The sequence below is a fragment of the Serinus canaria genome, chromosome 10 (assembly GCF_022539315.1).
Source record: "Serinus canaria isolate serCan28SL12 chromosome 10, serCan2020, whole genome shotgun sequence".
Classification (NCBI taxonomy): Eukaryota; Metazoa; Chordata; class Aves; order Passeriformes; family Fringillidae; genus Serinus; species Serinus canaria.
The window spans coordinates 3,846,441-3,859,201 of record NC_066324.1 but is presented as its reverse complement, the minus strand read 5'-3'; the positions used below and the strand labels follow the sequence as shown (position 1 = coordinate 3,859,201).

The 12,761-nt window shown below is 41.6% G+C and overlaps 1 protein-coding gene across 5 annotated transcripts in view; it reads left to right on the top strand.

The window, feature by feature from the left end:
* Window positions 1-2,735: 2,735 nt before the first annotated feature.
* LRRC28 (leucine rich repeat containing 28) overlaps window positions 2,736-12,761 on the top strand; it is a 49,744-nt gene continuing 39,718 nt past the window's right edge. The window contains exons 1-5 of one of the 5 annotated variants that reach the window (XM_018913960.3): window positions 2,736-2,846; window positions 5,075-5,292; window positions 9,017-9,057; window positions 11,658-11,695; window positions 12,459-12,596. In XM_018913960.3, coding sequence (XP_018769505.1) covers window positions 5,110-5,292; window positions 9,017-9,057; window positions 11,658-11,695; window positions 12,459-12,596 — 400 coding nt within the window. In that variant the 5' untranslated portion in view covers window positions 2,736-2,846; window positions 5,075-5,109. Of the gene's footprint in view, window positions 2,970-5,074; window positions 5,293-9,016; window positions 9,058-9,297; window positions 9,443-11,657; window positions 11,696-12,458; window positions 12,597-12,761 lie in introns of those variants that run through there. The other 4 variants (XM_009090029.4, XM_050978436.1, XM_050978437.1 and 1 more) reach the window with 4 other exon arrangements.

Sequence of the window (12,761 nt, the reverse complement as noted above, 5' to 3'; positions counted from 1 at the left end):
TGTATTTTTATCATATTCCAAATTTACAAAGTCTAATTTAATGCACATGATTCAATATAAGTGGTATCCACAGCACTGGGTGGAAAAGACTCATGCAGGATTATTAGGGAGGGAGAACCTCACAGTGTTCAGGACTCAGATTCAGAAATTCACAGGGATACTTTGGATTTTGTAGGTCTGTGACATTGAGAGATAGGAAACTTGTCATAAAAACCTCAATAAAAATAATTTCTTCATGTTTCACTCAGCAAAACTAAAGAAAATGTTGGCATAAAGTTTTACTATGCAAAGGTATTTCCAATTGCATCTCCCCAAAGGTGTCAGTCTCAATTAGTTGCCTTGTGTAATAAATCTGGTATAGCACTGTCTCTTTTTATTCACACTATCTTCATCTGACTTGTGTCAGCACACACAAGGGATCACCAGAGAAGCTGTGCCAGTTTGCCCCAGCCACTGGATTTGTTCCAGTAAACCACCAGATGGTGGTGGACTTTCAAGCCACTAACAACTGCAAACTACTTGAATAGACCTACTCCAAACTGGCATTTCAAAACAAATGTTATTAGTTTCTTTGTAGGCACAGAGAAGATCAGCCATCCTTCTCAGCAAGATGGAAAAGTCAAGCCCCCCGTGCTCTCAGAAGCACAAAAAGAAGAATTAAATTAGGGTAAAAAATAGTAAAATTTACTTAGCAGAAGAGATTGCACCAGTCTGACAAGTTAGATGAGAATGACTTGGCAACCATGAGGCAAATGGCCTCCTCACCAGAAGATCAGATTCCAATATCCCTGATCCACTCATCATTTTTAGCCTTGTGACTACGTGAGCAAGGCTGGACAGCTGTGCTGGGCAGGATCAGAGCTTCAGGGATCAGCTTTCAGGTCTGAGAGCAGCACTTTTCACAGATCACCATGGCATTGCCTGAGGGGGGAAATGCAGAATGAACGAGTGTGATGATTCAGGCTGCACAAAACAACAAAGAGAGAATCCTGAGTAACCTTGCAGGGGGAAAGACACAAGAAAAAGTGATGTGTGTTGGTGTGAGCAGAAAAGAACGGACACAATTTGCTTTCAACAATACCAGAGTGCAGTAATCTTATCTCCTACCTGTTACTCTCTCAAAAAATCTCTGACCAAAACCCCCAAACTATTACAACTTATGTGTAAATAAACACATTAAGTATCCTGGCTCTGCTAAGAGCAGGTCTCCCTGAAAAAAAGCTTCATCTTTCCTTTCCTGTTTCAGTAGAACAAGACAGAAACACAGTTTCTGTCCTGATCAATGACTCAATATTCTGGAGAAGTACATTTGGTTTGACACATTGAATTCTCTCTGAGGAACATGTTGCTAAAAGTCCTCATATTCAGATTCTACTTTGGTCTGAAATAAGCGTAACTTTTAATTTCTCAGATATTTATAGATTGAGACCAAAGTGACATTAAGAAGTGTGATGTGTTTGCTGTTTTTAAAGCCATGGTGGTCTACAAGCAGGCCACTTTGTAACATCAGCTGAAAAAAACAGACAAGTGCCATCAACCACAGTAAGAAATCATGTACACAGAAGGATATGATAAATATGGAAGATGGTAATTTTTGAAGGGTAAATTATTTCAACAAAACCCAATCTATTTTTTTTCTGAAAAAAACAACTCCAAAAAGACTGTGATTGCAAAGTAAGATGGAGCAAGTGTAGTTGTCACAATCAATTATTGTCTTTCAAGTGCAGGAAAATGACAAATGAGCCATTAAGAGCTGCTATTCTTTATTTAGAACTGAAAAAGAGAGAAATGAGTCTGCAAGGGAAAAGATCTCGAGCTTTTCTGCCTCTTGATTTATTTCAAATGAAAGTTATGTGAATATATGGAAGAAATATCTTCTGCAGGTAACCCTGCAGACCTTCTGTGTGAATCTCGTTAGGACCAGTTTATGTTAATTAGTCTGTGGAAACTGGAAAGAGGATTTCTGCAGCTGAGATTCTTTTTTTTTTAGCCAGCTCTAGAGGTGATCTTCAGCAAAAAGCAACTTTTTAATACCCGGTGATGTTAAATACCCTGAGGATGAGGAAATTAGCTGTCAGCAGAGAACGGACAAGACACAAACAAATCTTTATGTGTCATCCTAGTGTGTGTGAATACACATAAAATAAATCAAAACATTTCCACACGGCAACTATCATAGGCAAAAATACTCGCAGTGGGCAGGTAGTGGGTGCAGGCAGGACCCTCTGAGCGCCTCCACTCTGTGTTAACACAGAAATAAAAGGCACCGGCAGCTGCACCACAGGTAGAGGGTGGTCCCTGACCACAACTTCTATCAGCAAATGATGTTCTCCTTTATCAGCGATTAAGCAGGGATGACTTGTTAGCACCGGGGGCTGTGTGAACACGCGGGGAGGCAAGTGGAGCCCCCACATTAGCTCATGGAGCCGCACCGGGAGGGACCGGGACACCGGGAACACCTGGAACACCTGAGGACCGGCAGAGACGGGGACACCGGGAACACCCGGACACCTGTGCACCGGCAGAAACCGGGACACCGGGAATACGCGGACACCTGTGCACCGGCACAAACCGGGACACTGGGAACACCCGGACACCGGGACCGCCCGCGACCCCTCAGGACACACTGAGGGGCGAGCGTGGCGCTGAGGCGGGGCGCGCTCCCATTGGCTGGCGAAGGGAGGCGGGAGAGACGGAGCCTTGTGATTGGTTGCTACCCGCGTCGGGGCGGGACTGTGTCTCGCGAGAGCCGCGCGGCAGCCGCGGTCTCGCGCGGCCCGGTCCGGCCCGTCCCGCCCCCGGGTCCCTGGGCCGGCGGCGGCGCCGCTCCCGCTGCGACTGCCCCGGTGAGTGGCAGTGACCCGCCGGGCCGAGGGGGGAACGGGGACAGGGCCAAGGTGATCGGGTCCTGACGGTGGGAGGTCGTCTCCGGTGCTTTGCCCCTGCTGTCTGCTCGCCGGACCGCGCGGGTACGGCACCGCTCCGTGAGGGGGTGCGCGCTAGGGCTGGGCCCCATCGCCCCTGTCTGTCCCGTTCCCTCCTTGTCTCCCCGTTTTTCCTTCTCTTCCCCATGTCCCCCTTGCTCGGTGCCCCTCTCTCCCCCTTCTCTCCCCCTTTCCCATCCCTGTTTCCCCTCATTCAGCCCCTCTCCTCCTTGCCCCCTTCCCCTTCTTCCTCGCCCTTCCCTGAAGGACCTGGCCCCTCAGAGGGCCATGGTCACTGGGTGCTATCAGCCCTCAACCTTCTTTTTTACTCTCCTTAAAGAGCATGGTTGTATCTGTTCCTCTTCGGTAAGGCTGCACCTCATCCTTGGAAAAAGATAATTGAGAGATGAAAAGTTTGGCTGGTGGTGGAAGGGAGTGGAGGAGTAAGAGCCAAAGTAGATTGTGACTGGACTTTGCATCTGTGGCGTTGTATGTATGTGTATCCGCGTGTGCCATGGCTAAAGGTGCAGTTGTTTTATGGAGCCACAGCTCTGTGAAGAGAAGCCGACAAGTGCAGGACACCTGAAAGCCATCTCTAGACAGGATATTTATGTGTGTGTTTTGTCATTTGTCAGCTTCTGATTAAAAACAAAAACCAGAGAAAGATGAGCTTTCCTTCACCTTGTCTTATATTGTAGAGGTTAATAATAAATACTCAGACTATGCCCATTAAAAATTTTAACACTTTTCCAGGAATTATTTTAATGCTGATCACAGAAGTAGAGCTGGGAATTGTAATGGCTTCATTTCCCTGCTCTTCTGGACTAAGAGAGCTTTAATGTTAGGAGTGCCAAGGGCCAGTGTATGTGCTCTGCTCCCTAAAACAACTAATGAAGGCAATGGTTAAAAACCTCTTAAAAACCTCACAAATGTGCATTGCTGCAGAAGGACTCAGATCACTGCTAAGAGCTGTTATCTGCAAACCAAGGGAACTTCGCAAACTAATGAAGTAGTTTGATTTCATGTATGGTTGGGTTGTCACTCTTCAGTTGGAGTTTGTGTACCATGCCTATAACCAGATGGGCTTTATGATTCAGGGCCTTCACTTCCAATATTTGTTATGATTAGAAACCTCTCCTTCAGTGAAGAATTGAACTAAAATAGAAAATGTTATCGGTGGGAAGAAGTTCTGAGTCCTTGCCTTTCATTAATGGGAATTAATTTATATAAAGAAGTCTGTAGCAAAATGGTAGCTTTAAATTAATGAATAGTCTGGGTTTATTATGTTTTTTGTGAGATAGTTGAAAAGATGCAGCATTGCTGTTGTTGTCTAAATCTACACAGCATAATAACGACTTGAATTTTGGTTATATCTGAAAAACAAGTTGAATAAAGTCAGCTTTCAGATACAAGTTAATTTTTAATTTGCCTTCCTGCTTTTGTTTTTTGGTTTTGAAATTGTCAGTTAAAGCTTGACACTTTGTTCTTTCTGGTTTTATTTTTAGTAGAGCAAGCTGAAAATCTGCTGTCTTATCTAACCCTTGATAAATTTTCTCGCTGCAAGTTTCAGATTTCTCATATATTAGTGCATTATTTTTAAATGGCTTTACTGGCTATCTATCCCAATTACCTCTTCCAACTGGTAAATTATTCCACCAGTTTTATATGAGAAAGCACTTCAAACTTTCATTGCCTTTTGTCTTACTGCCTTGAAAGATAATGGTGTTTTTAAATCATCTGAGACTAAAATCCTGTATTAATTGTCTGTTTTTCTTATCTGTGGCTTCTTCTTTCAGCACATGGGACAAGATAGATGTGGAACATCAGTAATGTTTAATAGAAATTGCTTTCTTCTTCTTGTGGTGGCAGTTTTGACAAAATAATCCCAAAGGTCCATTGAACATGTATGAAGCTAAAGGCATTAAATATAAACAAATGTAACAAAGATTTTGTCATTTCAGATCCTATAATGCACTAAAGCTTAATCCAGAAAATAACTTACAGTGTGGATGTTCTGGGGACTTTGTGTGTTAACTGGAACAAGTGTGTTTAGATAAATTATCAGAGAATCTGTAATCAGGAACTTCCTGCAAAAGAAGCACAGCTACACCTTGGTAATACTGGGCTTTTTTCCTCTTTTTGTCTCCTAGAAATGGCTCTGCTCCCCGAGGAGGCGATGCAGTAGATGTGGTGCTTAGTCATGGCATCAGAACTGTGTAAAACAATCTCTGAGGCAAAGCTGGAAAGGCACAAGAACTTGTTCTTGAATTACCGAAATCTCCATCACTTCCCTCTGGAGTTACTGAAAGATGAGGGGCTGCAGTACTTGGAGAGACTTTACATGAAAAGAAATTCCCTGACCACATTGGTATGGCAGTCTCTTTATTGCAATGCTTACTGTCTGTGTGCTTAGCAATTCTGATTTTTGAAACAGAAAAGAGTTTACATTATAGATAATCTGACCCTGAATGATGTCATCAGCTGTAAGATGTGAGTATTTGAACTTGCATAGGTAATGTAGAGAATAATAAATGGGTGTTCATAACATTTTATGGTTAGCCTTCTCAAGCTCTCAAGACCTGCTGGGGCTTTTCTTGTCAGGCTTGTTGTTCTGTAGGATTTTTTTTAACCTGTAGGTTTTACTCACATAAGTGGTCAGTTTCTCCTGTTAGATGATGATGTGCAATCTATTCTACATTTCTTAATTAGGCTGAATGACTTTTTCTCTTGGTATGTGCCTAATTTCCAAGGCAATGTCAATGCCAGGGTCTAATTCCAAACCTGTTAAGGTGCCAGTAAAAACTTGTATCTATGGACTGCTCTTGATAGAAGAATACAGTTATATGTCACAATTAATGTGGGATTTTCTTTAGAGATTTCTTCTTGTTTTGTTGTTTTTCCCTGAACCGAGGTAATTCTCACCCTGAGCCAATGTTGTGACCTCAAAATTCAGTGTGGGGCAGTTAAATAACTGTGAGAGATGTTCTGAGCTGGTAAGACTCTATAGGATATAGTCAGAACTTGCCACTGGCAATAGGCTCAAGTTTCCAAGTTTTCATTTTTGGTTGCTTGATTGGTTTGGATTTGTTGTTTGGGTTTTTTTTGGTGGCTTCTTCCAGGGTTTGAGAAGTAAAATAGTAGCAATGGTAGAGGAGCTGTAGGGGATGACTACTTAAAATTCACCAAAATTGTACAGTTTTCAGGGCTTCCTAGAACGAGTCCCGTACTCCACTTTAAGGGCCAAAAGCTGAAAGGATTCTGAAGATTTTATGCTTTTTCTTCATCTGGAATGAGTCACTTAAGTTGACATGTACTGTAGAGAATTATTTTAGCACTCTGGTTTTGGGCAGTAATTTAATAATGTGCAATAATTTAACAGGAGGATAGGATTCATGGTTACAAATCAAAACTGCTGTAAAATTAGCCAAAGGCTGTAAACAGCTCTGCCTTGACACTTTGTGAAATTCAGTGATGATTTGGTGCAGTAAGTTCACAAACTTTGCACTGCTCAAAAGATGAAACAAAAAGGAGGGTTTTGTATGTAAGTGTTAAGACCTAGATAAAGAAACTGAAACAAAAGTTAAAATGTAGGTCATACTTAGGCAAAATTGCTTTCAAACAGTGTGAAGCAGAGCTTGATTAGATTCACAGCAATCAGGATAACTTGCTCATAATGTGCCTTGTTGGGCTCTCATTCAAGTGCTCAGCACTATTGTTGGAACAAGGCAAACAAATTTGGGTGTCATTCACTGAGCATCTGTTCCACAGAAGAGATGTTGGAAGTTGTAGTGGACCAAAATAGATCAAGTCAGCAGCATGTTACAAAAAAAGGCAGATGTCTTTTTGGAACATGGAAAGTTTCACAATCTCCATTAAAAGCAGAAGGAAGTAATTATTGATACTGTTAAAGCACAAGCTGGAGCAGAGAGTTTCATACCCATGAACAGCCTGGGTGAACTGGAGAGAACCTAGAGAGCAGCAGCAGGGGACCTTTAGAGAGCACGTCCTGAGAGAAAAGGTTAAAGATGATGGAGAGGAAAAAACAGGAGGAACTGGGGGAAATAGAAATCAGATGTTTTTACAGAGCAGAATTTCATAATGAGGTTTTTTGATGTCGACTACTTGTAGGACAAGTAGTGCCCTCGATTTTAGTAAAGTCATAGGAAGTCAGGTACACTGAGGCAGTGGACGGAGTGGAAATCTCAGCTGAGAATACTTGAAAACAAATTATTGAAGAAGATGTCTTCCTTATACTTCTCTAATGCAAGGTGATGAGCAATAGCAACACTTCAAGTTGCATGAGCATTATTGAAAACCATCAAAACAGAACCTGAACCATATTTCTCCAAAATTAGGTGGTACTTTTGTCCCACTGGTCCATTCCTTCAGAATTCTGAAAATAAATGGCTAAATCAGCTTTTGTTCTTTACTCTTCTCAAATGACTCTTGTCCTTGACAGATGACTCTTATGAAATGTCTGGGATAGTTACACTGACAGAATTTACCTTGCCTAAGAATAATTTCATTTTTGTCTCCATTGGCAAGATGGAAGTGATAGAGTGCTGTGACATAATGAATGGATCAAGGAGCCATACCAGGAATATCCCAGCCCCAAATCTTCCCACTTCTCAGTTCATCTTTGATCACATGAACCTTCCAGTACCCAATTTCCCCATCTATTAAAAGGAAATGGGTGTTTGCCTTGTTAGCTTTGTCAAGCTAAGGAAGATCAAGAGTAATTGATCTTCATTTCCTACCTCAGACTGCGTGATGCTGTCCTGTTCTGACAGAGCAGCAGATGGAATGGTGACAATAGGTCGTGGTTCAGGTTTACATCCTTATGGTAATGAAGGCAGTAGGATGGCAGTTAAGGCTGGAATGGTTTTGTGCTTGAGCCCCTTCTCCCGGTTGAAGCTGCGGGGTTTGCCCGGGGCCGGTCCGGCCGGGGCGGTCGCTGCGCTGTGGCGGAGCTGCCGCCAGGGGGCAGCGCCGGATCAGCGACAGCGTCAGCGACAGCGCCTGCCGGCTGTGACGTCACCGCGGCGGGGGCTTCGCCTCCCCGGCGCTGCTCGGCCTGAGCCATCGATTGCTGCTCCCGAGCTGGGCAGTCTCGGCTTTGGACTCAGCTCTAGCACGGGGCATGTTTGCTACATGAGAATATTACCTTTTTCATATAAGCATATTTCTCCATCATCAAGTTATGAAGAAAAAGTTATATATTTTAGAGAATATAGCTATTTAGGTGTCATACATCATGTTTATTCACATGAATATTTCTAGTTTTAACAAGAATTTAATTATGTGATCAAGCTGCTTTTGAAATGCAGTCATTTCTGCATCTATCAGTATTGTAACCCTTTTTTTCAGTAAAACAAATCTATGTTAAAGCAGGTTTCCTAAGTAATAAAACTGTCTTAACTTTGAATAATTTTGAGTATAGTTTCCAACACGACATCTGAAGCTTGTGAAGCCAATTTTGTGATATGTGCTCATGGTTATAAATGCCACCAAGGAAGAGAATTACAGCTAGGGATCAGTTGGCAGTTAAGAAATGATATGCATGTTAATATGTAAATATGAAAATCTAGTTTGATGGATTCAGCAATTCTGGCTTGGTGGTAATTGATCAAGCTACACAAAGATTGTAGGTCATTTCCCAGTTTAGCAGCATTATAAAATACATTCTGGTTAGACATCTTGTGTAGTTCTTGTTCTGCTTGAAGTCTGTAAAGGCTGCAACTTCTTAGCAATCTCTTCCCTTCAACTAACCCATTTATTTGAATATATTTTCAAAAGGAGATGAGGTAATCTATCTTTTGAGTCTCAGAAATCTGACTCCCATTTTGCTGAGGACATGATAATGGCACTTCTAGGCTGTAGTTTTGTTCAGTAGTGAATTGCTCACCCGAGATATATCTGAGATTGCCCTGATGGACACTTGGGATATGGAACCAGGGTATTGTATAGACATTCTTTGTTGCCATTTTTCCTGCTAACATGTTGTAGTATGGTGATAAAAATGACTTGGGTACACAATGTTTGTGTGTCTGTTTTTTGTTTCGAAACCTAAAAAATCTTTAACTCTCTTTCAGCCAGAAAACCTTGCTCAGAAGCTTCCAAACCTCGTGGAATTGTGAGTTTGTGTAGGAGTTCTAATATATTTTTATTACCCTTATCCGTCTCATCTTAAAATAATCTAGAATCTATTACTTGCATATAATTTCTCTCTTAAGTGTGGAGGGTTTTCTTGGAGGGCAAGAAAGGGTAATTTTTTTGTTGTTGTGTGTTCTTAATTTGTTTGTTGTTCGGCTTTTTTTTCCAATGGAGTTGTATTAAGTCCAATTTTAATTTTTTTTAAATTTCTTGTTTATAGTATGAGAAGAACTTTATACCACTGTGTGTACTGCTGAGGGAAAAAAACCTTAGCCCATAAATTCCGTGTAGACTTGTCACACTGATAAACCCCTGGAACCTCCCAGTGCAGTGGTCAGAGGCCTGTGACAGAGCCAGAGTAACAGGTTAGCCTCCAGCCCATCCCTTGCTGCTCATTCCCACCCCAGCTCCCAGGGGTTTTATGATCTCAGTCTTGCTGATTGCAGTAATCAGTTTTTGGAACCAAGTCACAGATTGTCAAATAGGAGCAGGGATGAGCATGTAGGGATAGTAACAATGGAATGATGATTGCTGTAGGCAGAGCAGTTTATCCAGTCTTGTCCAAAAAATGGATGTCCCATGAACTGGATTATTTTGACAATTAATTTAATTAAGCCCCTGAGACAATGCTTTCTTCCTTCCTTCCTTCCTTCCCCTTTTCTTATAAAGTTGTGATTGCCTTCTGTGGTAGGATTGGCAGTGGGGGGTTAAAAGGAATATCCTCTTCTCCCCTTTTAAGCCCTTTGTCTCAGTTTCACATGAGTAACTGGTGGAGCATTGATAGCATTGATTGTTTATTTAATGGCCAGCTCCACATGGGAGGTGTTTATCTGAGGAGTCCATGCCCTCAGCTGGCTGATCTTGTCATCCTCATGTGGCCCTTTAACCCCACCTTGCTGGTGCCTGGTCCACAGTGTAACTGAACTGGTTTGTAGGTCCCTGCAGTCTCTGACTCACTCAAGAGCAAATCCTATCTGATCATGCCTCTGTCTTGAGAGCAGTAAAATTAATATTTTTATATTTGATAATCATGATTTGCCACTGGGCATCAGGAAACCTCCCTGTTATTTGGTACTGCTTTTAGGCAAATATGTTTAAATTACAGCTTAAAATAATTTCTTACAAACACTGATTCCTAGGAGGCAAGCCTAATTATTTGGTGTTCAGCAAGCTCAGTTGTCCCACCATTTTCCCACACATTCTGGTGGTCTGGAGAGAGCTGCAATGGGCCTGTGGTTTGTGTAGCTCTAATAGGACAAGTCAGTTTTTGATGAGACAATAAAAGGTGTTTTGTTGTCAGGAAAGAGACCACAAAACAAGGATTTATTTAAAGAATAATTTGGTACAGTAGCTTTCAGTTTTGAGAGACAAATTATTTTTATTTTCTTAAAAGTTATTACATCCTTAGCTATCTCACTTGTGTGTTTTTCTGTGTGTATCATGCCCCTGATGCTGGGCTATGAGGTGTAGCTCCTCATAATACAGGGGTTTTTTAGCTTAAGTGAAATAGTTCACAAATATTTTCAGGGCTGCAGCTGAAATGGATAAGAGAATGCTCATCCTATGTTTCTACAAACATGTATGCTATTTTTATGTTTGTTAAGTTTTTAGCAAACTACAGTTTTTAAAGAGAAAGAGAAGGTTCAGGTGCCCCATGCAGCTGAAATGTTTACAGGTCTTTTTCCCTTGTTCTGTCTCCCTGAAAAGAGAGGTTCCTACTTTAGGAAATGCTCTTGGAATACAGTAGGAAAAAACATGCCATGAAAATAAATCCATGTGTGTCAAAGCAGTTGAACTCTGAGTACTCAATATTCCTTTACAGTTGGATATCAGTATTGAAAAAATTTGTTTCTGTTTTTTTCTGCAAGATACAATTGTTCTTTTGCAGCAATGATGATTGAAATCTGAAATGTGCAGAATCTAAGATCAGTGTTTGTGTTACCAGAAGTACTGGAAGTGCTCCATCAGAGGGTGCTGAATATTCTTAGTGAGAGATCTGGTCACCCTCTGTAGCTGCATAAATAACCATGTGCAGGATTGGGTTTTTCTTTTATAAAATGTTCTTTAAGCTTGAAAAACCCACTTTCAGTGAATAGATCATGTGCTAATTTCTTCACCAGAAGTGTGAGAGTTTATGTGTAGGGGAAAATGTTTGTAATTGTATAACTTCTGTGGGTGTGGGCTTTTTTGCTTACCTTGGCCAACATTTAGAATCAAATAACCTGGTGATCAAATATGATTTATTCTGGTTATTCTCTCTGCTTATTCTTTTCCCTTTTTGTTTTCCTCCATATGACTTGCAAAATAAAAGCCTGTTATTATTGTAACTGTGAATGGTTTGTTTTACATAATTGTATGTAATTTTCTTTTCTTTTTATGGTAATCATTTAATAATCCAAGTGAAACTTAAGTACCTGTCCATTGCCAATTTATACAGTTTCCACAGCTTTTGTGGTCATAGGGAGGTATGGCTGTGAGGGTGCTCTTTCAGTCTGAAACTGGATATTTTGCAAACTGATTATGTAGCAGAAGTCCTTGAGGGTAACAGGTGGTGTCCTCTGCTTTTTCTCCTCCCCCCAGGTACCTTCATTCAAATAACATAGTTGTTGTACCTGAAGGTAAGTAATCTACCAGCCCACGATAAGTGGCAGGAATCATAAAATATTCATTTTTTCTTCTTTTGAAGAGACCTACTTTTCCTTTATTTTCCCATAAAACATTAAAGATTTTCATACAAAATATACCAGTGTACCTTTTAGTTGATAATGTCCTTATTTATGCTATGTTAAATTCTTTTAATGAATTCTCAAATGCACCTAAATGCTGTTTGCTCTAGTTTTAATTGCAGAAAGTGAAAAGGCTAAATGGCACTCTCTGCAGAAACTAAAAATCCAGAGTGTCTGCTGCTTTCAGGCAGTTACCACACTGAATACTCTGCTGGTTTAGATCATGACAGATTTGAAACCCAAAGGAGCAAGAACTTGTACTAGTTTCTTTTCTTTGTCTTAATTGCAGTTATGCTCCCAACTTGAGGTATTTGTGTTCAATTTATGCTCTTTCTGAATATAAACTGGGTAGACTGAAAGGAAGAGAATGGAGAAGGTGGTTTCAGAGCAGAATTGTCTGAGGAGGGTCTGGAGATGGGAGTCCTCTGTACATCAGTGTGTTTGTTACCCCTGTCTCACTGCCAGCAGAGCTGTTTGTTAGCCAGAGCAGCATTTCCACAATTGATGTCACTGAGCTGTGAGACCGGCTTTAACACCTCGAGATGTGCTCAGACACAGCTGTTGGGTGCTGTGGCTTGTCCTCCTCTCACAGTCCCATGGAGATTTTAATGTCACTCTTGGGTCACATTCATGTTTTAATCTGTTCTCTCACAAGCCATTGGCTCCCTGGTTAAGCTGCAATTTCTGGACCTGAGTGACAATGCCCTGGAGATCGTGTGCCCGGAGATCGGCCGCCTGAGGTCCCTGCGGCACCTTCGCCTGGCAAACAACCAGCTGAAATACTTACCTGCAGGTGAGTGCTGTGTCTGAGGGCTCACAGCCCTGACACAGCCCTGCAGCTTCACTTGCCAGTGATCTGCTCTTGGTGCTCTGAGTGCTACACGTGCAGAATTGCAGTTTGTATTGCTCCCAATGTGCTCTGGTTAGGGAAAAGCTGTGCTCTGAGTGCTTGCAGAGT